General features: G+C 49.1%; 7 protein-coding genes across 7 annotated transcripts; 4 read left to right on the top strand and 3 right to left on the bottom strand.

Annotated features, from left to right (window-relative positions):
• Nucleotides 1-12: 12 nt before the first annotated feature.
• Nucleotides 13-5237, bottom strand: L3040_009015 (uncharacterized protein; the record flags this gene model as incomplete). The annotated part of the gene is made up of 7 exons (XM_007296150.1): nucleotides 13-321; nucleotides 371-4175; nucleotides 4228-4467; nucleotides 4520-4599; nucleotides 4649-4789; nucleotides 4840-5062; nucleotides 5110-5237. The coding sequence occupies 7 exons, from the start codon at nucleotides 5235-5237 to the stop codon at nucleotides 13-15; spliced, it is 4926 nt and encodes a 1641-aa protein (XP_007296212.1).
• A 1606-nt stretch (nucleotides 5238-6843) lies between these two features.
• L3040_009014 (uncharacterized protein) lies at nucleotides 6844-10621 on the bottom strand (the record flags this gene model as incomplete). The annotated part of the gene is made up of 2 exons (XM_007296149.1): nucleotides 6844-10443; nucleotides 10499-10621. 2 exons carry the CDS (start codon nucleotides 10619-10621, stop codon nucleotides 6844-6846), a joined length of 3723 nt encoding a protein of 1240 aa, XP_007296211.1.
• Nucleotides 10622-11031: 410 nt separating this feature from the next.
• Nucleotides 11032-13695, top strand: L3040_009013 (uncharacterized protein; the record flags this gene model as incomplete). The annotated part of the gene is made up of 5 exons (XM_066155805.1): nucleotides 11032-11080; nucleotides 11131-11396; nucleotides 11443-11576; nucleotides 11626-13546; nucleotides 13603-13695. 5 exons carry the CDS (start codon nucleotides 11032-11034, stop codon nucleotides 13693-13695), a joined length of 2463 nt encoding a protein of 820 aa, XP_066010093.1.
• Nucleotides 13696-15398: 1703 nt separating this feature from the next.
• On the top strand, nucleotides 15399-16320 carry L3040_009012 (uncharacterized protein; the record flags this gene model as incomplete). The annotated part of the gene is made up of 2 exons (XM_007296147.2): nucleotides 15399-15655; nucleotides 15765-16320. 2 exons carry the CDS (start codon nucleotides 15399-15401, stop codon nucleotides 16318-16320), a joined length of 813 nt encoding a protein of 270 aa, XP_007296209.2.
• Nucleotides 16321-18566: 2246 nt separating this feature from the next.
• L3040_009011 (uncharacterized protein) lies at nucleotides 18567-19653 on the top strand (the record flags this gene model as incomplete). The annotated part of the gene is made up of 2 exons (XM_007296146.2): nucleotides 18567-19362; nucleotides 19454-19653. The coding sequence occupies 2 exons, from the start codon at nucleotides 18567-18569 to the stop codon at nucleotides 19651-19653; spliced, it is 996 nt and encodes a 331-aa protein (XP_007296208.2).
• A 1116-nt stretch (nucleotides 19654-20769) lies between these two features.
• Nucleotides 20770-21125, top strand: L3040_009010 (uncharacterized protein; the record flags this gene model as incomplete). The annotated part of the gene is made up of 2 exons (XM_007296145.2): nucleotides 20770-20802; nucleotides 20889-21125. 2 exons carry the CDS (start codon nucleotides 20770-20772, stop codon nucleotides 21123-21125), a joined length of 270 nt encoding a protein of 89 aa, XP_007296207.2.
• A 992-nt stretch (nucleotides 21126-22117) lies between these two features.
• On the bottom strand, nucleotides 22118-22990 carry L3040_009009 (uncharacterized protein; the record flags this gene model as incomplete). The annotated part of the gene is made up of 2 exons (XM_007296144.1): nucleotides 22118-22467; nucleotides 22549-22990. 2 exons carry the CDS (start codon nucleotides 22988-22990, stop codon nucleotides 22118-22120), a joined length of 792 nt encoding a protein of 263 aa, XP_007296206.1.
• Nucleotides 22991-23039: the final 49 nt, after the last annotated feature.

Below are 23039 nucleotides of genomic sequence, written 5' to 3'. Positions count from 1 at the left end.
CTCAACTCAAACTCAGTTGTCGGAATCTCGGCCTTGACGGATGGTTTTGCGGATCGATTCTTGCCTCTGCCGCCAGCCCTTCTCGAAATGACTGGTCGCATTCTCCTGAAGATCATCTACAGACTGCATGGCAATGTCTCTTGCTTCGGAATAGGCGGTTGCCATTTCTGCTCTCTTTGCCTCGAGATTGTTGCACATGGTCTGTCTTTCACCCTCCCGCTTCTTCACGATGCCGTCTAGAATTTTGGTACCGTTCTCCTGATAATGCGTGACGAGAAGAGCCATCTTATCCTCTTCTGCCGATAGTCGAATGATGACTTCCTAATGAATGTCAGCAGTCACTCATATATTTGATTATCGGAACGCTTACTTCTGCAATTCGATGGACTGCTTGGCCAACGGTATTGTAGTGGGGACGCAACGCAACATTCCACGTTTTGTTTGCAGCAGATACTTCTTGCAGTGGGGTTCTCGTCGACTCACTGGAATGCGAATCCAACGATGTAGCCGAGGTCATGTCACTGGGCATCGAGTCATCGTATTCTTGCCGTCGGGTCGCGCCGCGTTTTCTCTCGGGGCTCTTTTTAACGCGACGTCTCTCTTCCTCTTGATGGATGGTATGCTTCTGACGGGGCTTGGTCTCGATAGCTTCTCGTGGAAGCTCAGGAAGTATCTGTCCGGTCTGGGGTCGACGTCCAGCAGCTGGGCCCCGGACCCGAGCAGTAGGTGAACCCCGAACCAAGGCGCTGAGTGACTCATCGCTGCTTTCTTGCAACCGGAATCTGCCGGTTTCTGGGGCGTAATCCTTGGAAGCACTACTGTAAAGGCGCTCAATAAAGATATTTGGCTTTCGAAGCCTCTCGAAGAAAGGATCAGCTAGGCTTCGCTTAGGCTCAATGACTTGCTTCGAGTTGATAGCGTTGTAAGCACCAAGGTCTGTTTCTTCATGGGGCACGTAGCGACTGCTTGCTTCACCGGGTGATGAAGGCCGAGCCTTGAGCTTATTTCCCAAAGATATAGTTGGCCCAAATATCTGCGAGTGCCTTCGCTCGCGTACAGGGGTAGAATCAACTTGGGCTACCGTCTTATAGGCTTGCACATCTTCCTTGGGTTCGGCAGCGGCCAATCTTTCTTTCAGCCTCTGCATGTGATCCACCGGACTCCCGTCAGCGATTGGACTTCCATTTTTGTTGACACGTGATGGTTGTGAGCTCGTCCTAGAGGCCAGTTGAGGGAGAACTCTTTGGCGAACTGGTTTTGAAGGCACTGCTGCTCTTGGAGGGCTACTCTCAACTGCGGTCTGTTCGTTGTTGCCCGTGTCCTCGTCGTAGATGTCATCCAAAATATTCGCATGCATAGGACTGCTTTCTTTCCTCTTACTGGGCGGGCTGGTTACTGCAAGATTTGCTGCCGCACGCTTTCTCTTCCTGTCTAGAAGCTTTACAGTAGGACCTGCATTCTCGTTGTCCGCCACGACTTCGCGCTTCTCTTGCATATCCTCAGTACTGGCAACACCTTGATTGAGTGGCCCTCGACTGCTGAATTCGATGATTCGAGGCTTCCGATCAAGATCCTTGTTAACGCCAGAGCTTCCCTGAGTAGGTGTTTCGGCTACAGCTGCCTTGCGTTGAATGTGTACTGATTTTGGCACAGACTCAGTATCGCTTTCGCGAGTTGTTTGCAGGTCAGATGCGTCCTTCTCAGACCGACGACGCTTAGGGGCCATTGGATCAGCCTCCGTTGCCTTACGCTTCTTCAGCTGGTTAGTCACCAGGGGCTTCTCTTCCATGTCGACTGCGGGCTGGTTCGAAATGGTACTGTTCTCGGCCACATTGTCTTTTCTGATGCTATCCTCTCTCGGGGTCGGCTTCAGAGGCTGTTTGAAAGAGTTAACCGGGGTCTGATTGACGAGATGTGGCTTGAACTTGTTGAAAGAAACGGGCAGATTAGGCATATCAACTTTCTTGGGCTCTTCCCTGCTTTTTTCGTCCACTAGAGACATCGTCGTAGCAGACTCGTGAACAGCAGCAGGAGTCGAAGACGGAACAGGTGGAAAATCAAACTCGGATGGTGAAAGGCCAATGCCCGCACCATGTGGCGAGGATGCTTGGACGGGGTTTACCTTGATGTCGGGCTCCTTGGTGGGCTTTGCTGTGGTAGCAGTACTTGGCAATGCAGAGATATGTTTATCCTTGCCTTGTTCAGGTTCATTCGACTTGTTGTTTGTTATGTGGTCTTCCATCACAATCGGCTTCTGTGCAGATGTTTTCTGAGGCGCGTGTTGATCGGAGCCGCTATCTAGGTGACTGAGGATGCCACCAAGCTTACTCGCAAGATCAAGACCTGAACTTCTAGCTTTATCCTGGCTAGTTGCCAAAGAGAGGCTTGCCGCCTCGAAAGCAGCGCCCTTGATCTCTGCCTTGTGGGACGGCTTTTGAGGCGTAGCGTAATAAAGATCATCAGCCTGGTCTTGATCGACATCCATAGATTCGCTCGGAGATAACCCCAGCTCCCTAGAATCATCAGCTTGCAGCTGCTTAATCTCGTTCTCGTCATCTGCGACTGGAAGACTGGCGGATTTGGTGACATTTTTTTCTGACTTAGGAGGAGGCTTTGCGACGGCTTGAGCGTTTTCCTTGCTATTCTGAATGGCTTTGGACCTTTCCTTGGTTGGAAGGGTATTTGTCCGCTCTACCACTTCCACTTCCATCTCCATTGCGTCTTCATCTTGGCTCTCGTCTGCACCACGCATTTTTTCCTTTGCTCTTGACGCCGCAGCTCTCTGGCTGTGTCTTGCCTCCGTTACCGGCTTCTGCGAGGCAGCGGGAGCCGAGTGCCGCTTCTTGGGGTCTTTCTTGGTAGTCAAATCTTTCTTAGGCATCTTCGCTTGAGCCTTTGAATCTGACTTTGGCACCCCCTTGGTTGATCTTTCTGGCGGTCCGGACTCATCATCATCATCATCATCATCATCAGGCAACTCAAAAGCATCTACAGGAGACTCGGGCTGCTGGACCTTGGGGGGCGCTGGCTTTGGTAGGCCGTATATCTTTGCGGAAGCTGGCTTTGCGGGTTGAGCGAATTTCTTGTCGGTCTTTTGAACCTTTGCGGCGTGGCTGACGGAAGCATTCACCTTCTTAGCAGCTGCGGCTGGTGCCGCTCGTGGCTCTGCCTTCTTCTTGGACTTCTTGCTTGTGTCAAGAGGCATTTCCTTGGCTTCAACCTGAGTTCTTGAGGTTAAGGCAGGCTTCTTCACAGCAACCTTCTCGTCATCAACAGAATCTTGCTTGCCCTTAGTGCTCTGCGTGGGCTGATTGACAGCACCACGACGACCGATGGGTATCTTTGCCTTTGGTTTGACCTTTTTCTTTCTAGGAATAGCAGAGATAACCTTCGCTGGCGCGGTCTTCATGACAGACCCCTTACTCAGTAGAGTCTTGGGGCTAGCTGTGTAAATGTCTTCGACAGGGTCTTGCGGTGCTTCATCATCATCCACATGGAATATATCATCCACATTGGATGCATCGGAGCTCTCAACAGCCACCTGAGATCTTACCTGAGTAGGTTTTCTGGACTTCTTTGCCAAAGGGCTCTGATCGCGCAAATCTTCATTGAGCAGACTCTTCTGCTGAGAGTCTTTTTGGCTTGCCAAATATCTGATGGGTTCTGTGCTCGGACCGGCAATGGGCTGGACCAAGTTTTGGGTCTCAGGGCTCTCCTCTGTCAAATGCGTGTAGGATGACTTTATCTTCTGCGACTGTGAAAGGGGCTGACTTGGGCCGGCAGCTGATGGTCCTCCATCGTAGACTTCCACCTCTGAGTTGGCTCCCACAATAACTTCCTGAAGGTGGTCTACGCAGGCTGTCAGGGTTGAGAACCACAATTTGTTCATAAGGGAAGGTCTGGAGTCCAAAAAGCCTTTTTCCACTGGGTCATTCTCCAGCTCCAGGGTGATGCATTGCGAATCTACTTGAGATGCCACATCTCTCGTAATTGTCATCGTCTTGATGGTACAGAGAGGAATGTCGAGAGTTGAATCAAAATGTCCCTCTTGCGATGGAGCCAAGAATGACATCTGGTATATGTCAATGAAAAGAATGGCGTTGTGGTGGCTGGCTCCAAATTGACGTCTTGGTGGTGACAACTGAACAGCACTGGCATAGAACAGGTCGCCAATTCTATAGGCTTGTTAGCGGACCAATCCATACATCTGCGAGCATGTTTACCTACGCGTCTGGGACATCATCAACCCTCGTAAGCAAGCTATCCATATACTGCTGGAACTGTAGTCCCCAACCAGCATTGCCCTGACTAGATTCTGGAAAATCGGCGTAAAGACTCTCGTCGTAATTGAGGGGGAACAGGGACTCGAGAGGTGTGCCCTCTCTAAATATGGCCCTGATCAAGTGAGCGCATATGACCTTCAGAATTTCATCGGGCTCTTGAATAAGCTTGGCACCGATGCTTCTTCTATGCAAGATGTGGTTAGGGTTTTGTTAACGTCATGGAAATAATGACTTACCTAGTGTCCTCCTTCATCATGTCCAATTTCAGGCGGTTTTCCTCGCAGCCAGATACAAGCTGGATGCAGAGCAAGCCAGTCTTTCAGCTTCGTTAGTATTGGAGAAAACTTTGCGCACGATGTACTTACTGATCTGCGCATGCCAAAATCACTTGTCTCGTCAAGGAAGAACTCGAGGAGAGGCAGCAGGCACTTGGCCCCAATGACGCCTTTCTTGACTTCCAGTGCCTTCTCGTCTTCAGAGGCAAGGGAATCCTCAAACAACGACTTCTGCCAATGCATCAGCTTACGAGAATGAACAGTATCACAGGCCTACTCACCGCGAGCAAGAATAAACCACGTTCAGCCTCCTTGCCGGCCTCCATCTGCAGCGCAATCTCCAGTATGAAGCTAAAGGTGGGCGCTTCCAGAAGGCTGCATATGTTGTCATCATCCCTTTCGAGTTCTTTGATAAAGGTGGCGACGGGAATCTGGTTGATCGATTTTTTGCTTTTACGAAAGGTCCCCAGAACCTTTTTGATTTTGTCCATTGAAGGAGGAAGGCTAGAAGCAAAATTAGTACAGCTCCCAGGACTGGGCGTAGAACTTACGGTATTTTGCCTAGCTCCTTCTTCGCCTTTTCCATATGCTGTGAGAACTCCGCAAAGGCTACTTGTAGCTCGCCATCCTGAGATGACGCCGTTGGCTTCGACGGTCTTCGCAATAATGTCGGCCCCATGTCGACGTCTAGAAGTCTTGTCTGACCGATGCCTCTGATACGGAAAGGGGCGTCAGCTCGAACGTCTGTTTATCGTGATTCGTTGCATACGTTGAAGGAACTCCCTCCTAGTCTTTTCACGGAGGTATGATAGGGTTGCGGTGAGAAAGTAAAATGGGCCACACTGGGTGGTGTCGTGTTTGCTCGACGGAATGTCTCGTAATACTTGTCAGGCAGGAAAGTTCGCTGGCGTCAGCTGTCAATTGTTAGCTTTGCACTCGATTGAGCCATCGAAGACCCGTAGAGGAGTATCTGGGTTGATGCGTGCTTGTTGAATATGCAGGTACGAAGGTTACCACCGAGGCCTCGAAAGTGTCGAGGTTTGCCTGACTTGCTGAAGAGCAAGACCCATGTTAAGTGTTGAGTGAAGGAGGAAAGTGCAGGATAATCAATGGAAGCAGTGAATGGACGGCGAGAAGGGACGGTGAGAAGGCGTGTAGAGCTGCGACACTGTCGAATTCGCGGACGAGGTTGAAAGCGATAGCAGGAAGTTGCGCGCATAAGGGTAAATTGAGAGAGGGCATATATCTCTCACCTTTGTCTCCCGTACTCGCAGACGTTGACCCTTCGAGTCGAGCGCAGCCGATAGAATTAAAGCCGCATCTCCAAACTGGCGGTTTGGTTTCGGAGATCGTCACGGTTAAGGTTGAGGTTGAGGTGCTCAAGTTGAAAATTAAAGTTGATTTCACGGGGCTGTCATCGCGAAAGGAAAGAAGAAGGAAGGGTCATCTTAGCGCGGTGCCAGGACCCCACCGCAACCGCGCGAATCGTCTGCCGGCCCGAGAAATTGATGGCTGAGCTGCCCCTCGAATCTCCAGTATTATTCTGGCTTTCGACAAGAAAAGGTGGAGCTGACATTCAATCGATGGCAAATGATAGTCAATGGGCTGCCTTCTTCACGTGACGGGTGCTACCTTGGTTCCTTCCCGATCGAGATGGCATAGAAATCCGAGCTCAGCGCTTTGATTCGGTGCAAGCCAGGCTCTTCTTATGTCTCATATCGTAGCTACTGTATGTATTTATGCCAAGTACCATCACTGTTCGCTTTCCACAGTTTGATTCTAGAATCTGTACTATCATTTCCCAACTGAGATTGATCAAAGTCCTTATACCCCTTTTCTTCCCAAAGCAACTTCATCAGGCTCGATGGAATACATACATAAAGCTCGACCGTAATTTCTATCTAGAAGAATAAACAGCTTCGGTTTATCTCGGAGCCCTCAATATAAACATGCTGGCTTCACGAATCAGTCTGGTACCTACCCACGTCGGCTGGACGGAGAAAAGGGTGTTCTAAACTCGCTTACGCAACTTGCAGCGAGCTGCGAGGAGGCCGAGGATAACAACTGATTAGTGGCAAGTAAGTTGGTTGCTGGGTGTTGAAGGGAGCCGTCGAAATTTACATCATGGACACAGCTACGGATCAGCACTTCATCATTCTTCCTCAACAACCAACCTTCACCCACCCAGCCCTCCCCTCCATCAAATTCAGTCATAAATTAAGCTTGCTAGCCTCAACTGTAAAAAAAAAAACCGAAAGAACGGATCAAACTTTTAATTTCAAGACCTACATCAAGCTGGTCCGCCCCCCCACCTCTCTCCCCCCCTCCCCATTCTTCATCTCCCCGTTTCTCCCAACTACAAACTCCCTATATATCTTCTCCAGCCGACCCCTCTCCTGCGCACTGATACTGGCCCGAGTGCTCTTTAAGCTACTCTCCACATGTTTCCACTCAATTACTACTTCCTGCTGCTCCTTCTCCTCCTTCGCCTCGCCCTTTTCATCAGGTTCTCCTCTCCTCCCAATTTTCGCCCTCCGCTTCGCGTTCTTGATCTCCGCCAACTTGAGCGAAATGGCCGCCCGGTCAGCGAGGAGCTTGGATTTATTGTGTCCGGCCTTCGCGCGAGCCTCGGCTTCGAGACGGTGCGCGTCTTCGCCGTAGAGGAATTGTATAAAATCTCTCGGCCCAGACGCCGTCGCCTTGTTCGTACGTTTGCTGCCTAAAATTTCAGCATGACCCTGGTCACCAAGGACGTCGTGGATAGCGTCCAAATGGGCGTTGTAGACTAAGGCTTGGAGATCTGCACCGGAGTATCCTTCAGTGCGATCTGCGATTTCGGGAAGGCTATCGAGAACTTCTTCGCTGAGCATCAATTTCGTGCCAAGGGCGCGCAGAATATCGATCCGGTCGTCGCTACTGGGAAGATCGCAGATGAGGGATTTGTCAAGGCGACCTGGGCGCAGAAGGGCAGGGTCGATGAGATCTGGACGGGAAGTGGCAGCGAGGACGTAGACACCGGAAAGACCTTCTGCGCCGTCCATCTGGGTAAGCAGTTGATTTACTACGCGGTCAGTCACACCGGTGGAGTCGTGGCCTCTCTTGGGAGCGATGGAGTCAAATTCGTCAAAGAAAAGAACGCAGGGACGAGCGGCTTCTGCGCGGTCGAAGAGGTCTCGGACCGACTTTTCAGAGGCGCCAATGTATTTGTTGAGGATTTCGGGACCTTTGACGGAGATGAAGTTCAGACCGCATTCGCCTGCCACGGCAGATGCGAGCATGGTCTTGCCGCATCCTGGGTACCCGTAAAGAAGCAGACCGGAACGTAATCGCAAAGGGCATTGTGCGAAAATGGGTGCGTAAGTTGTTGGGTATTGAAGAGTTTCGAGGAGGATCTTTCGAGTCTCGTGCAGGCCACCTATTGAGGCAAAGGTTGTCGTACTGGTCTGAAGAGTGACATTGCGCAGAGAGGCAGGTGTGAACCCTTTCAATGCACGATCGAAATCCTCCCGGCTGAGCTGGACTCCTGAGGAATCCGTTGCCTTTGCGGTCTGAGATACAGAGCGGATCAAAGCTTCGCTTCTTGCTCTTGCAGCCAGTAGAACCAGATCTCCGGGCATATATCCATCGGTTTCACCTGCCAGATCTAAGAAATCAAGGTCGGGTGATATATTGAAGCCATCAGATTGCCCAGATGACTTGGGACGACTTGCTGCACTGGAACTATCCATCCAGCCACCGTCTTCGTCTTCTCCAGCACTGCCATCAGCTGTTGTTGGTCGACTGCCACTACTTCGTAGCGCCTGTGGCTCGTGCTTGGTTTCGGTCGCGTTTTGCTTGACAACCATTTCGACGACTCGCCTTCTGCCTTCTTTGTTTGGAGCCTTCAGGCTGACTATCTCACGAACAACATGACCGCCAACGATGACACTGTGGAGAGACTCTTTGGCTTGAGCTGTTGCGAGCAACACAACACCACTGTCTCTGCCACAATACTGTGTAGCAACAGTGCATACCCCTTCGCTTATTTGTCTGCTCCGACCGTTTTCACTGCCCACTTCCAATTCTGTTTCGGCAGGACACAACCTGTCTAGGTCATCCAATATTACCAAAGATTTGCCACCCAGTCGAGCACCCCATGCTGCACCCATGAATATCCTGGTTAGGGTTTCTTTAATAGTTGAGATGCGTGTTTCATCGGTGACCATTTGGCGGCAGGAGAAGTAAGTTGTATGGAAGAGATACTCAGATCGTAGACGATGGGCAAGTAGTTGCGCTAGGTTTGATTTTCCAGACCCCAATGCTCCGGTGAGAAGGACAGAAGACATATGCGACAAATGAGATTGAAGTTGATCAATGAGATTGTCGATACCTACGAGGACAGGAGCTTGCGACTGTAGAGGATCGCCAACTATCCTCGAAACTGACGACGGGCGCGGAATTGCAGGTTGAACTTCAATATTGAACTTCAGTTCGGAGCCGAGGAACCAATTACAAGTGATCTTTGCAGACTCCGAAGGTGGATGACCAAATCGAATTATACCACCTTCCCATCCAGATACTTGATCATTGGTATGATGGGCTCCAAGAATTAACCCATCAGTTATTGGACCATCTAGTAACGCATCGGAAGAGCCTTCTGAGCTATACATCTTCATGATTCGACGATTGGCCTCTTCGCGTTCCGTTTTCGACTCGCCTCCGAATTTCAGGCCTTCGCTAGATTTCGCCGCACTAGTTGAAAAGGGAAAGACCCTGACCGTGAGGCTGTTAGGTGTTGACGCAGGTTGTGACAGTTCTTTTAATGAGACTTGCTGGGGAGCAGGCTCCAACTTAACTACACCACCCACTATCCTCTCAGCAGCCATTGCAGCACACAGCGCAGACGAAAGAGCAGCGTGTTGACTGTCTGGTGGATCGTCCCAAGCGACCAGCTTCGCAACGACTTTCGTTGCTACTTTTCCTGCTTCACCTAAGCGATCGGTCTCCTGCTGTTGCTTTTGAGGACCAATAGGTGTTTGCAAACTTGCTGGTTTTACCACAGTCACACAGGCCCACGTGATACCCTTCAATGCCTTGGAAAGCAGCATATCTCGGTCAACCCAGATTTTCAGGCCTTGGTCCTTCGACTCCTTGTTATCGTCGAACCACTCTCCGCAAAGACTTCGATCAAGGCCCCGAAAGAATATAGCGGGCCGAGCCTCCTCACGAGCGCTTTTGCGTCTTGCAGTGCTTGTACCACTTCTGGCACCTGCGCTCTTCCTCGACGTGACGCTACGAGCCTCGCCAAATGATCGCAATGGTTTTGACCTTGACTTGGGAGCAACAATGACTTCGGCATCTGGAGATAATTTGGCAAATGGCGAAGATGCCGGTGGTTCGGGTGCAAGAGAGGTTACAATAATGCTGGCAGTCGAGGTGGGTGAAAGATGGAGGGTGAGGGGGTGTGGTGGGGGCTTGGGTCCATTGGGGGGGGTATAATTTGGGTTGGGCAGAGCGCGCAACTGGGAGACAGCATTGAGCTCTAGAAAATTCGCATGTAATTCTATGATCTCCCAGTCTTCGGGAGTCAAGGGCTCGATATTGATCGTATGCGCGACTGGCGGATCAAGGTGTATGCTGGCCGTAACCTTCTGGCCATCTGAGAGCCCCAGACCCCGAGCAAATGTAGCGTCGATCTCTATCAAAGGCACATCCTGCTCTCTCCCAGACGTGCTCCCTCTTGTACCACTTATTCCATCTCTACTGACGATAGGGGCAAGTTTCCGCTGGCTCTGCATGCCCGTCCATCCCACGAATATGGATCTCGTTGGGGGGGAGCCTGTCTGGCCTGAGCCAGCAGGTTGAGGTGCCCGATAGTTGAGTTCGATAATAACATTTTGAGCTAGCTAAGTAATAGAGTTAACGCCCGTTTTGTGTTATTGGAGGACCGGCGCAACATACAGTGTTTACATTGACTAGAAGGGCACAGAGTGACGACGGAAGGTTGACGAAGCAATTCTTGAGATGGATAAGAGATATTTCAGCCGAAGTGGCCTGACTACCACGTCTTCGATCATGAGCCATGGTATTGTGTAGAAAGAAGGCGCAAAACTATAGTAAGCTCGAGCATCGAAATGAGTCGATGATTCCTTCAGCAAGTAAGTGTAGTGCCTCGGCTCGGACGAGCATAGAACTAGCGGCTATGGCGTCTGTGTAGTGAATACTTCGCCTAGTTGACCAATGAATTTACACACCCTGGAAATAGCCGGGGCAGACGCGACACGTCCCTTGTTGACGCGAATTTTGGCGTTGAGTGCTTGTTCCCAGCCATCTCTCATTTTACGACCACCTTCCCCTACCTCCCCCTCTACCCTCTCTGGCGCAACAATTTCTTCTCGTCGATATACACCGCTCTTGAGATACCCACGTTCGAAAAGCTAATTCGCTGTCAATTTACACGAATTCCGCGTAGCTCAGGGGCTTTTTTGCGCAGGATGTCGCTCCTCACTTTCAGATCGCCCGTCGACTATGTGCACCACCAAAGTATGCGTTGCTCCAGAAGAACCGTCGCGCAACATACTAATCATGAACAGACGCGTTTGAGGAATTCCTTTCCACCTTCAAGACCTCGCCGAAGTCTGAGCTTGCGGGCGCGCTGCATGATATGAACATTGACGAGGATGATTTCAGCGACGATTACGACTTGATGGATGATGATGACGACGACGAGGGACAAAATGCGCGCAGACAAACACGGGCCAAGGCACAAACTCCGAGATTGAAGTATATGGAGATTCTCCAAAAGATTGCAGACCGAGACGAGGAGGAAATCACAATTGATCTTGATGATTTAGCAGAGGCAAGGAGTGCGTTACCAGCCAATAGCCAATGCTGACATGCGATAGTTTGATCAAATGCTGGATGGGAGGGGAGATGGATTAAACCTGGTTTCTTCGATTGAAATTAATGCTAAGCATTATCTCGATATCATGTCAAAGGCAGTGGATAAGGTTATGCCTGATGTCACGAGAGATGTCACGTATGCACACCACGATAATAATCTTGCGCTTGTGCTGACATTTCTACAGCTACAAGGATGACGTTCTAGACGTTCTCATGGCCCAACGAACCTATCGAAACAGGTTACTCGAGCTAGCTGCCGCTGATCAGGCCGAAGCGATTATGGAACAAGAGCTGTTCCCTGCCGAATTGACCCGCAGATATACCCTCAACTTCAAACCCAGAGTGAACGTCGGAGAGCCTCTGAAGGCATTGGCAGTCCGACAAGTACGAGGAGAGCATCTTGGAGCTTTGATCACTGTCCGAGGTATCACGACAAGAGTGTCGGATGTCAAGCCAACTGTGGAGGTCAATGCATACACTTGCGATCGCTGTGGCTGTGAAATCTTCCAACCTGTTGGAACCAAAACATACGGACCTCTGACTGAATGTCCTTCTCAAGACTGCAAGACGAACCAAACCAAGGGACAGCTCCACCACTCCACCCGCGCCTCGAAATTCCAACCGTTCCAGGAGGTCAAGATCCAAGAAATGGCCGAGCAGGTGCCAGTCGGTCACATCCCGAGAATGCTGACCGTGCTATGCCACGGTGCTCTTGTCCGCCGCATCAACCCTGGAGATGTTGTCGATATTGCTGGTATTTTCTTGCCAACCCCATACACTGGATTCAAGGCCATTCGAGCTGGTCTTTTGACAGATACTTTCCTTGAGGCGCAACACGTAACCCAACACAAGAAGGCCTATGAGGACTTGGCTTTGGATAACCGAGTTTTTAAGCGAATTGAACAATACCGGGCATCTGGCCATGTTTACGAGTACCTGGCGAAGTCGATTGCACCTGAGATCTACGGTCATTTGGATGTAAAGAAGGCTTTGCTATTACTTCTCGTCGGAGGTGTCACCAAGTCAATGGGAGACGGTATGCGCATTCGAGGAGACATCAACATTTGCTTGATGGGAGACCCTGGTGTGGCAAAATCCCAACTGTTGAAGTACATTACCAAAGTTGCTCCTCGTGGAGTTTACACAACCGGTCGTGGAAGCAGTGGTGTCGGTCTCACCGCAGCTGTTATGAAGGACCCTGTTACCGATGAGATGATCTTGGAGGGCGGTGCTCTAGTACTGGCAGACAACGGTATCTGCTGCATCGATGAATTTGACAAGATGGACGACACTGATAGAACCGCCATTCACGAAGTCATGGAACAACAGACTATATCTATCTCAAAGGCCGGAATTTCAACGACTCTCAACGCTCGAACCTCGATTCTTGCAGCTGCCAATCCTCTCTACGGCCGCTACAACCCTCGTATATCTCCAGTCGAGAATATCAACTTGCCAGCAGCTCTCCTCTCCCGTTTCGATGTTCTTTTCTTAATTCTCGATACACCTACAAGAGATACTGATGCACTCCTCGCTCGCCATGTCACTTTCGTCCACATGAACAACAAACATCCAGACACAGATGGCGTTGTCTTTACTCCCCACGAGGTCCGCCAATACGTTGCTCAAGCCCGGACTTTCCGCCCAGTCGTACCAACACCAGTCTCAGAATACATGGTCAAGGCTTACGTCAAGATGCGAGAACAGCAATCCCGAGACGAGAAGAACAAGAAGCAATTCACCCACACATCTCCGCGTACACTTCTCGGTATATTGCGTCTTGCTCAAGCTCTTGCCCGTTTACGATTCAGCGAGGAAGTTGTTCAAGACGACGTGGACGAGGCTCTGCGATTGATCGAAGCTAGCAAGGAATCCTTGTACCAGGATCAAGGTGGCTTTGGCCGAGACATGAGCCCCAGCTCCAGAATCTACAACATGGTTCGTGCGCTTGCTGAGAGTGGACAATGCAGACCCGATGATGCCGATGAGGGGGACGATGAGTTGGGTATGGAGCTGAGCATGAGAAAGGTAGAGGAGAGAGTCATCGCCAAGGGATTTACAAGGGACCAATGGCAGACAGCTGTTATGGAATACGCCAACCTAGACGTAAGTTCAACCTCGTCCCTCCATAATATCCTGGAACCTTCTAATATGACATCTAGATTTGGCAAACTGCTGGCAGCGGTACCCGTCTCATTTTCATTGTTTCGGAGGCTGCTCATATGGCTCGCGACGCGGAGTACGAAATGGAATAAGCGTTCTTATGAGCTTTAGTGGGACCTGATTTGAATGGAAGGGACTGGCGGCGATATGAAGAATACCACGATAGGCGTTCTAGGTACTGATGTTTCGTTTACTTGTCTTGTTCAGTCGACTTTGGGGAGGAGGGCGTTCGGTTGTGGATACCGTTCTGTTAGGCTACAAGATCAACCGGATACTACTATTATGCTCATGAGGCTGATTAGCCATGTTATCTATTTGACGAGGTTTTGTATTCCTCAAAGTTCTATGAGCTCATATGTATAAGTTTGGCGGCCTAGGGTCTGGCTCAACCTGTCGTTCTTTCCAATCTCTTCACTGTCCGGCTCACCACAGCAGCACTTTCATAACTCAAAGTGCCTTGTTCTGTTGAAGGATTTATCCGATTAATTTTTGGAGAGTTGCATCATCACCCTTGCACCGAGGTGTCACTCCCGCTGCACGCTTTACAGGAACTTCCAATTCCAAAACTGAGGAGACGAGTTTCAAAACGGCTAGCCGCATGGACAACGCCAGTCAAGGTATCTATCTTCAAGGATGCCACTAAGACAAAAAAGGGCGAGGAGAATATGGGGTATTCGAGGCTAATTTAAGGCTAATTTTGAGTAAGAACATAACGAAGAGGGATTTAGAGCAATCCAAATGAAATTCATCTGCGAATGAGGCGCTTGGTTATTGAAAGAACACCGTGCACTATGCTGGGCGTTGAAAGCTTTCTCGGCTAGGTAGTACCGGTACATGAGAGGGGTGCCAAGGTGTAAACACTGCTAGCCCAATACGGCTAAGCATCTCCACTCCTCCCCCTCAAGCCACATGCTACCAGCCGTGAAGGGCAAACGGAGATCTCAGATGTAATCGACACCCCGTAAGGTCTTGTTCTTAGAAGCTTGAGGTACATTCTGGAAGCGAAAGGCCAGATCGAGTCAACTCCGCACCCCATTCTTGCCTCGCGTAAATGGTACTGATCTTTCAAGTGCCCGCTCAGCATGCCTAACTGTGTTTAAAGACATGATATTCACCTTGCTCTTTGTCCGCCCTTGAGCGAGGTAGGATCTCTTGACCTTCCAATCATGCGCTCAAGAACTGAATGTGCCCCTTGTCAGTCACCTTGTCAGTCATAAGGCACTAGCTCCTGGTAGTAGCGGGACGGCTGTCAAGAAGACTCAATATCAAAGGTGCTACCGGTCATTCATCTTCCAGGAAGCTTTCATCTCGAAAGAAATTGATGAAATACTTTATTGGCTTCGACCTCTCCAGCCAGTCATTGTTGCCCAATCAGCCATAGGGACTTCATCGCTATATGTACCCTGAATACTCCGGACTGGATCTTCGAATATCGAAACCAAACCTTTTGCATACGGTCTTCTTCAAGCTCGGGCATCGATTAGAGGACATTTACTTGCCTCTCTCGCCGACTTGGACCTGTTCTCAATCAACACCTACGGTATCCGTGTAAGCTCTAGAAGTCATGGGTTCGATGTTCTCGGCGCTGGGAACGAATCGACGGCCACGTAGACAGCGTCAGCCACAGCATCCACTCCGAGCGACCCCTCCCATTCACCAGATTGAAGAAGTCGCAAGTCCCTTCGAAACCACTACATCACACTCGTGGTTCTTCTCGGGCCTTCTTTCACTCTTTCCCCAGAGCTTTGACTCACCGCGAGCCTCGCCCGGGGTCCCAAATTCACCAACCGCCAACATGAAGTCTACACTCTACAAACTACCAACGGAGCTGCGTGAGATGGTCTTCAAGTATTCTCTTGCACCTGAATGGGATGGCAAGATGCCAGGCCTGATCAAGGCTTTGAGATCCGACAAAGACTTGTATGCTGAGTGTATACATGCCTGGCGCAAGCACAAGCACACCTACATCTTGTCTGAGAAGAATAACTGGTCTTTCCTCGATATGCCGAAGAAAGTTATTGCTACCATCACGAAGGTCCGGATCATGGTTGAGTAAATACTTTTTTCTTTTCGACATCCACCAGCGACTTCTTCCGTTCTGATATGTTTCATCCCTTCCCCTGATTTTTTGGGGGGCGACATTGGCTGACCTTTCCCGCAGCGAAGACATCGCCCTCCACCCACTCCTCAGATGGAGTGATATGGCCGTCATCCATGAGCGCTTCCCCATGTCTATTCACGACCTCTCCCTCACCGCCGCTCTCGCGACCTCAGTCACCAGCGTGACCCTCGACTGCCGCCCTAAAACTTCCAACCTCTACTTTTGGTACCCCTCAAAATTCACCATGTACCTCTCTGGGTTCCCAGTCTTAACCTACGTCGAAATCACCTGTCCCCTCAAGCCCAACTCACCAGTCCACGAAGGTGGCGGAGGACGGGGACTGCGAGACGAAGAGGCCATGGTTAATTCTGCGTGGCAGGAGATGACGATGAAGAAGGCTGTCAGGGCTGGGAATCTGGAATTGGGAGTTTTGGCTAAGTTGAAGATGGTGTATGCGGATGTGTATTGGGAGTACGGAAATAGAGAATTTCGCAAATTTGAGTATAGGGATGCTTGGATCTGGATTGCGGAGGAGGGAAAGACGCTTAACAAGATTGATCTACCGCCGGGTTTGATGATGACGGGACCGAGGAAGCGAAGGGGGCTATTTCGGTAAGCCTGGTGCCCGCAGGACCTGAGGAATTTGATAGTATGAGGGATTGGGCAGACAACTGCCAGTCAAATTCTCCATATTCACGGACGAAGATCGAAGACACAGTTTAGCCGTTGGAGGAATTGTCATTGGCAAGAATCCGAACAGATCTTTAGGGGAGCTTTGCGATACACATGACAATCGGAAATAGGACTTTTGTACATTATCATCCTGAAATTCTGGCCTTAATCTGTGCACCGTGTAGTCAGACCCTTTAGCGGGTGTGGGGAGAGACAAGGTACTTCCCAGAACCATACTTATTGTCAATGTTGTGAATATGTGTTCTAGACTCTCGTTGTGGGTGTAACCTACAGGCTACACCAACTCTATCCCCTATGTATAAGTTCTCTTGCCTCTACTCCAGATTCTACAACTTTGTTTCTATTAGCTGACGCCCTCCTTCTCTGACCTCAGCTAGGGCTCACCACCTTCCAATTTGAGACCACATTGCCATGTTCGCTGGTTTGAGCTTCATTGTTTTAGAGCAAGAAGAATAGGAGTGGCAAGTTCTCATTCATTCATTGTCTAAAGTTAGTGAAGAGTATTTCTTCGAGACGAAGGGGGACTGAGAGAGCAAATGAGTGTAACCCAAGATGAACATCGGAGACTCCAAACATTAGGGCTCGACAAAGCTGCAAAAAAGCGTAGGAATTTCTCAAGCATCAACAAGCAGCATCAATCGAAGGAATGTATTTGGAGATTGCACAGCTAACACAACTCCTGCCTCAATAATGTGAGAGATGCCCGTTCCATCTTCATTTCCGAGTCTTAGTCCAGACGGTAAGGATTCGGTCCAGCTGCGAGCCATTCGGCATCCTGGGCGACGTAACCGGCTTCTTGACCATTTCCAAAACGTATAATGTCTTTCGAGAAGTCGATGTTTGCTGCGTGGAAGTGGGGGCCGAAGGCCAGTTTGTAGGATTTGAGGGACTCTTCTCTAGACTAGTGAGAGATGTGGAGGATGACAGGGACTTGATCGGGACTCGTCCAGCCGTCGAATCTGCTGATATTTTTGCCTTTAGATCTGGTAGAATGGCTGCCGTAATCGTCGGTTACCTTGAATTTAATTTGTAAAAAATCCCGACCTGGCGCAGCCAGGTCGGCACCACCAAGGCGGGACAGTAACGGTATACCACTTATTAAACAACAACTATTAATATAAATATAAAGAAAAATTATTTTCCTCACAAAACTTTGTTTCACTAATGTAAATTAAAAAAATAAAAATGCATTTTTTTTGGTGATATAATACATTAAAAAATAGTGAAAAAATAGCTAAAAACTGTCCTAAATAATTCAAATTTACTTATTTGCTGCGAATATCTTCATAACAATAGCCTTAATAAAAAAAAACGTCACATAAATCGAAAATAAATGATTTAATTTATTGTATTACCAAAAGTTTTAATTATTAGATAAAAGTTGGTAGTGATGCACGTATTTTTTTAATAGGTTTGAATAAAAGTTCGATGTTGATGTTCCTCGCTTATTCTAGTATTTACGCGGCAATTCTGATATATAGGTAAGGTACGCATTAATAAAATTGAAAAGTACAAAGTAAAAGTACCATTTTTACTACTTTAAGTCAACACAATATAAGAATAATAACTTATAATTAAAATTTGACTAATTGATTAATATCAAAATCAATACGGTGCGTCTCTCTATACAGAAATAATTACTATGTAATAGTTGGTTGATTTTCTATCTATTAAAAAGGAGCATATTTTACTGTCCCGCCTTGGTGGTGCCGACTTGCTATAGCAAGTCGGTCAATTCTTTCGAATTTAAAATAAGGAAACCGACGATTAGGTGATGGTTACAGTTCAGGGTTGCTCAAAAATGAAGCCATAGATCTTGAGGCGAAGCTCCGAGGGGAGAGCAGGGAAAAGAGTCAATGGTGGGGGATGAGGTAATATTCATGATTCATCTGGTTTCATGAGACTGGTCGTGAGTTCACCTTGGACGATTGATGTTGAGGCTCTGTACAAGTATAACAAGCTCGCTAAGATGAGGCTTGGGCGGTGAGGGTGACCCTATTTTGTGGCAGAATCCGACGCGACGAGATATACGGAGCCACCGGTTGCTCCCTACGTATTTTAAATTCGTTCCCCCGCTCACCCACAGCGATACAGGCTCGACACCGCAGAGACTTTGTGTAATCTTTCATGGACATGCCTTCTGCGGAGCTTCAGATCCCCTTCACGAACATGTCTTCCCTGCCTTTTAACCCACTTACTTCATTCACGATCTTCCTTAACCTACCCTTCGAACTTCGATGCATGATATGGGAGGCAAGCTGCGTATCTCGAATAGTCGAAGTCGATTATGACGAGGAAGAAGGCTTCCTGCCACGAGCTGCAAACCCAGTAGCCCTCGCCGTCTGCAAGGAATCTCGAAACTTGATTCTCGATAAATATCCTCTCGTTTTCGGCTCAATCTACCACCCAGCTCGGACACGCTTCAATTTTGCCATTGATACGCTGTTCATTGACAACGATATGGAGGATAACGTGCCACACCTCTTTTCCACGTTCAGAGAGAAGGAGATATTGGGCTTGCGCTTCATGGCTCTAGGCAATTCGTTCAACGAGCCAAGATACGATTCGGAGGAAACGACTACTACCCAACTGCTGAAGATGGTGACAAAACTTCCTTCGCTTCGATTGCTGTTGGTTGTCTACGATATTGCCGATATGGCAGATCAGAGCTTTAGCTGCGAGGTCCAGCATACGATGGAGTTCCACGACAAGGTACCCAAGCAGCTTGAACACCCAGCAGTTCATATTGATGCGCTTCCCGAAGTCACCGATGACAAAGAGAACGACTTCAAGCGCTGGGCAGTCCCGGATTGTCGACCTGTTTACGGATGGAGGCGTTGCCCCGATGGACATGTGTTTACGGATATTGACATGGAGTACGGACCGTCAGATGAAGATGAAGATGATTATGGGGAAGGCTTAATGTGGGGCCTAGGCTATGGTCATCGTTTGTCAACAATGTTTGGTATGTCAATCTGTTTTCTCACTTAGTTGCTTGGGGCGCTTAGGCTGCGGAGGAGGCTGCTGTTCTTGACTGCATACTAATAAGTGAACAGATGATGAATACTTAGACCTCGAGGGCATAGATCCTGGATATAACCCATACTTTGCGTACGAGGACCCGAGTACGAGTGACAACGAGGACCTGGATCACGACGAGGACCTGGATCATGACGAGGATCTGGATTACGAAGACGGTGAGGATGCGGCCGAGGATGGAGAGGACGATGCAATCAGCATTGTCTCAGTTGACTGAGTATGTTACGTAAATATGTTAGACGAGCTGTTGCTTTGAGAAGCCGCTCACTTTCCTATTTTTCATAGAATTGATTGATATAATATCAAACAATTCCAGTCTCTCAATCTTCTCCGGGTCAATGTTAGCTGCGTGTGTATTTACCCTGCTGCTGGCCCTTGACGCCATACTTTTGTGGCGCTCTAGTCAGGCTTCAATCCGAAGATAGCACCCATTCCCAGCATCTCAAGTCCCCCGGCGTGTACCGAGAGACGCAGGTGATGGTGTCGAGCCAGACTTCTTGCCGATGGCTTGCTCAGCTCATCGTCTATCTTTCATAGGAATGATTCATGATGTGTAGCAATAAGTAGATGACTATAACGGAGATCTTCCTTTTATCAGCTAGTCAGGTGGGCGGTTCTATCGACTCGATGAAGCTAAATATGGACTCACTCGTATGTACGTACCACGTTTGCTCTATAGAGGGAGTTCGGCTCCAAAAGTAGGTACGTGGTGAAAAGCGTTTACAACAACGAGACTGCTGGAAAATTCTATCCTTCTGTGAATTTCTGTGAATCCTGCCAATCTGAGTTAAAGGCTCATCCCAAGAGCCCTCACATCTCTCGGTTAATACACTCGAATATTTTTGTAAAACCTAGATCACATGACCTATAATTCACCGATGATTTACCGGTCTTGCTTAAAACCAAGCCGCATCGACTACCATTCAATAGTCTCGTCACTCTCATCGTCTTCTTTCTGTTTACCGTGTACGCGTTGATCAATCTGTCAGACCTTTCTTAATTGTGGTGTTAATAGCAAGATACTTCGTCTACGGAAAACCGAGGCTCCCTGCTATTCATCATGATTACCTTGGTCTCTGCTCCGACTAGCACTCGCGCGATATCGAGGAAGCTGCAGGCACCAGTCGTTCAGAATTTAGGATTCCAATATCCCAAAGCCAAAATTCAAGTTTGAAAGCGAATCATTCCATCAAATGTCGACAGATTCAACGCAGCCTCGCTGCGAGCCTCGTCTCCGAGGTCCGTCGGATCGTCTTCCTCCCAAGGACTATGTTCCAGGTGGAACGGAAGACGGGGTGCCTGCCCTCGGTCCAAACGAGGAGAATATATGGACATGAAGTGTCGTGGGATTAGAGTAAAAAGTAGAGTAAAAAGCCCTCACGGATGCTCCGTTGTTGAAGTATCGGTATTCAATGAGCGAGGTCCTTCTTGAGACTAACCACGAGTTTGAAGATGACGAAGACGCGCAGATTCTCGGTCACGAAGTTCGACATCGACTGGGATATCGAATTCGTGAAGTGGGGAGATCGCCGAGTCCACGCCTTGGAGCAGCTTGAGGATCTTGGGCCTCGAGAGCTCAAGAAATACGTCCCCGACCACTTGGACAATGTGATGAATCTCGACGTCGAAGAACTTACGGGTCAATTTGATCTCTGGAGAATAGCTTATCGCTCTGGCTTTGGCCAATGACTATTGGGTGGAGAAGAAAAGAGAGACGCAGGCGGCGATGTCTTTTTGTTCGTGTAAATATCGATACGCCTTTATGGAATAATGTATAGTAACATATAAATTGTCTTCGTGATTCACTTCAGGAGGATTACAGGAGGTTAGGTTCTCGAGTCTAGGGTCAGCCTTAAGGACCTGAGTCGCGCAAAGAAGTACAGGTCTTCGTTTCAATTTTCGATGGTATATATAAATAGCATTGGATATTTCCATACTTCAGATCATTATGCCTCGGATCTTTTCAACGTTGAGAGTTTGGACAAGGTTGTGATTGAGGTAGATTCCAAAGGGGTCGGCGACTTGGCAGCGTTTGGCAATGAATTTGGAAATAGTGTACGAATCGACAAAATAGCTCTCTCTCTCTCTCTCTCTTTTGGGGCTAATTGAGCCTGTAATCATATTCCCCTTTTGTTTTCAAAAAGTCTGAAGCCTGAAGTCTTCCACTAGTTCCTTCGGGTGAGGATACTTTACTAGGGGAGCCTCGTCAAGACCACCACCACCTCAAGTCATCAACTCGACGACCAAGGTATTCTTTGAAAACTGTTCTTTTGCAGACATTCTTCTTAATCTCTACGTGGCTCTTAAGTTTCCCTCTTCTTTGCAGCAACTTCGCGACCTCTTCGAGTCCGATATGTATACACACATGCGCCTTCTAGATTCAGACGCGCTTTCATTGTGCAAATCTTCTCCTGCCATCGTCGACCTAATAAGAAGCAAAGATTACAGTAGATGATAACTTTGAAGCTACGACAGCGTGCTTTAACGTAGCTCAATTGAATCAATCGATGCTACATTGTATCTCTGTATATTTGCAATATCCAACTTATATGCATATTGTCGACTTCCTGTGTAAATTCGATCACCTGGGGCCGGGAGTTTCGAACCATTTCGTGCTTCCTTCTTTTGCCTCGTCATATCTATCTTCATCAACCGATATCATGAAATCGAACGCCGTCACACTAGAGGACGAGTCCCACAGCCAAGCCGAGCGCACCTAATACCCCGCCAGCCTGGAGCACCACTGCAGCAGAATCTGTACTCGCAGCATCCACCAGCCCAGAAGCTCTGGTCACTGGAGCCGAGGCCACAGAGCCGGACGATGCGGCAGAACCTCTAGCTGGAATTGTTGTTGTACTAGCAGAAGAAGGTGTAAGCGAGGCAACATCTGTGCGGCGAGAAGACGATGCTACTGCTACACCTGTCGCCGTTCCTGCTGGAGTCCCGGTGCCGGTTTGGACCTGTCCACCAGCCGCAGTATACGTGCCATCAACAAGCGAGCCATTACCCTCAACATCGTCGTGGTACAGACCTGTTTCACAGACCTCAGTCAGCTTCGATCCCTTCTGCGTCCTCCTCAATGACCAAGACTAGATTAGAGCAAGCCACTGACCAGTATCCAGATCAACGCACAGCAGCGACTCATCCGTGTACTCGTAGCACGTCTCGCCACTCGCACAATCCAGCGTAGTCCTGCGAGCAGCACGCACCTTCGACCTCTTGATCAGGTCGTCGACGGGGTTGCTACTAGTGCCTCCCGTACCCGTACCGTCATCGAGACCGTCGTCGCATGCAGAGCCGCCGACTGCGTTACATTGACCCTGCAAGATGAGATCCAGGCAGCCCGTGACGCAAGCCTGGTTCTGCTGGCAGTAGCTCGCGCAGCCCGCGACGTCCTGCGCACCGCCGTAGGCACTGTTGCTGGCCGCGAAGGGAGCGTCAGAGAAGTCGTTGCCTGCGGGCCATGATTCTGCGCCCGAAGTCGTGCAGGTGAAGGCCCATACCGCGGGAAGCACAGCCAGAACAATGGCCGTCTTGTTGAAAGATGAGAACATCGCGACGGGAATATTTCTATACCAGATGGCCACGAGAAAGCGGGTTTGG

The sequence above is a fragment of the Drepanopeziza brunnea genome (genome assembly GCF_022702325.1).
Source record: "Drepanopeziza brunnea f. sp. 'multigermtubi' strain 214-2 chromosome Unknown ctg19, whole genome shotgun sequence".
In the NCBI taxonomy this organism is placed as follows: Eukaryota; Fungi; Ascomycota; class Leotiomycetes; order Helotiales; family Drepanopezizaceae; genus Drepanopeziza; species Drepanopeziza brunnea.
The sequence above is the reverse complement of the archived record's forward strand: the minus strand, read 5'-3'. Positions and strand labels throughout refer to the sequence as shown.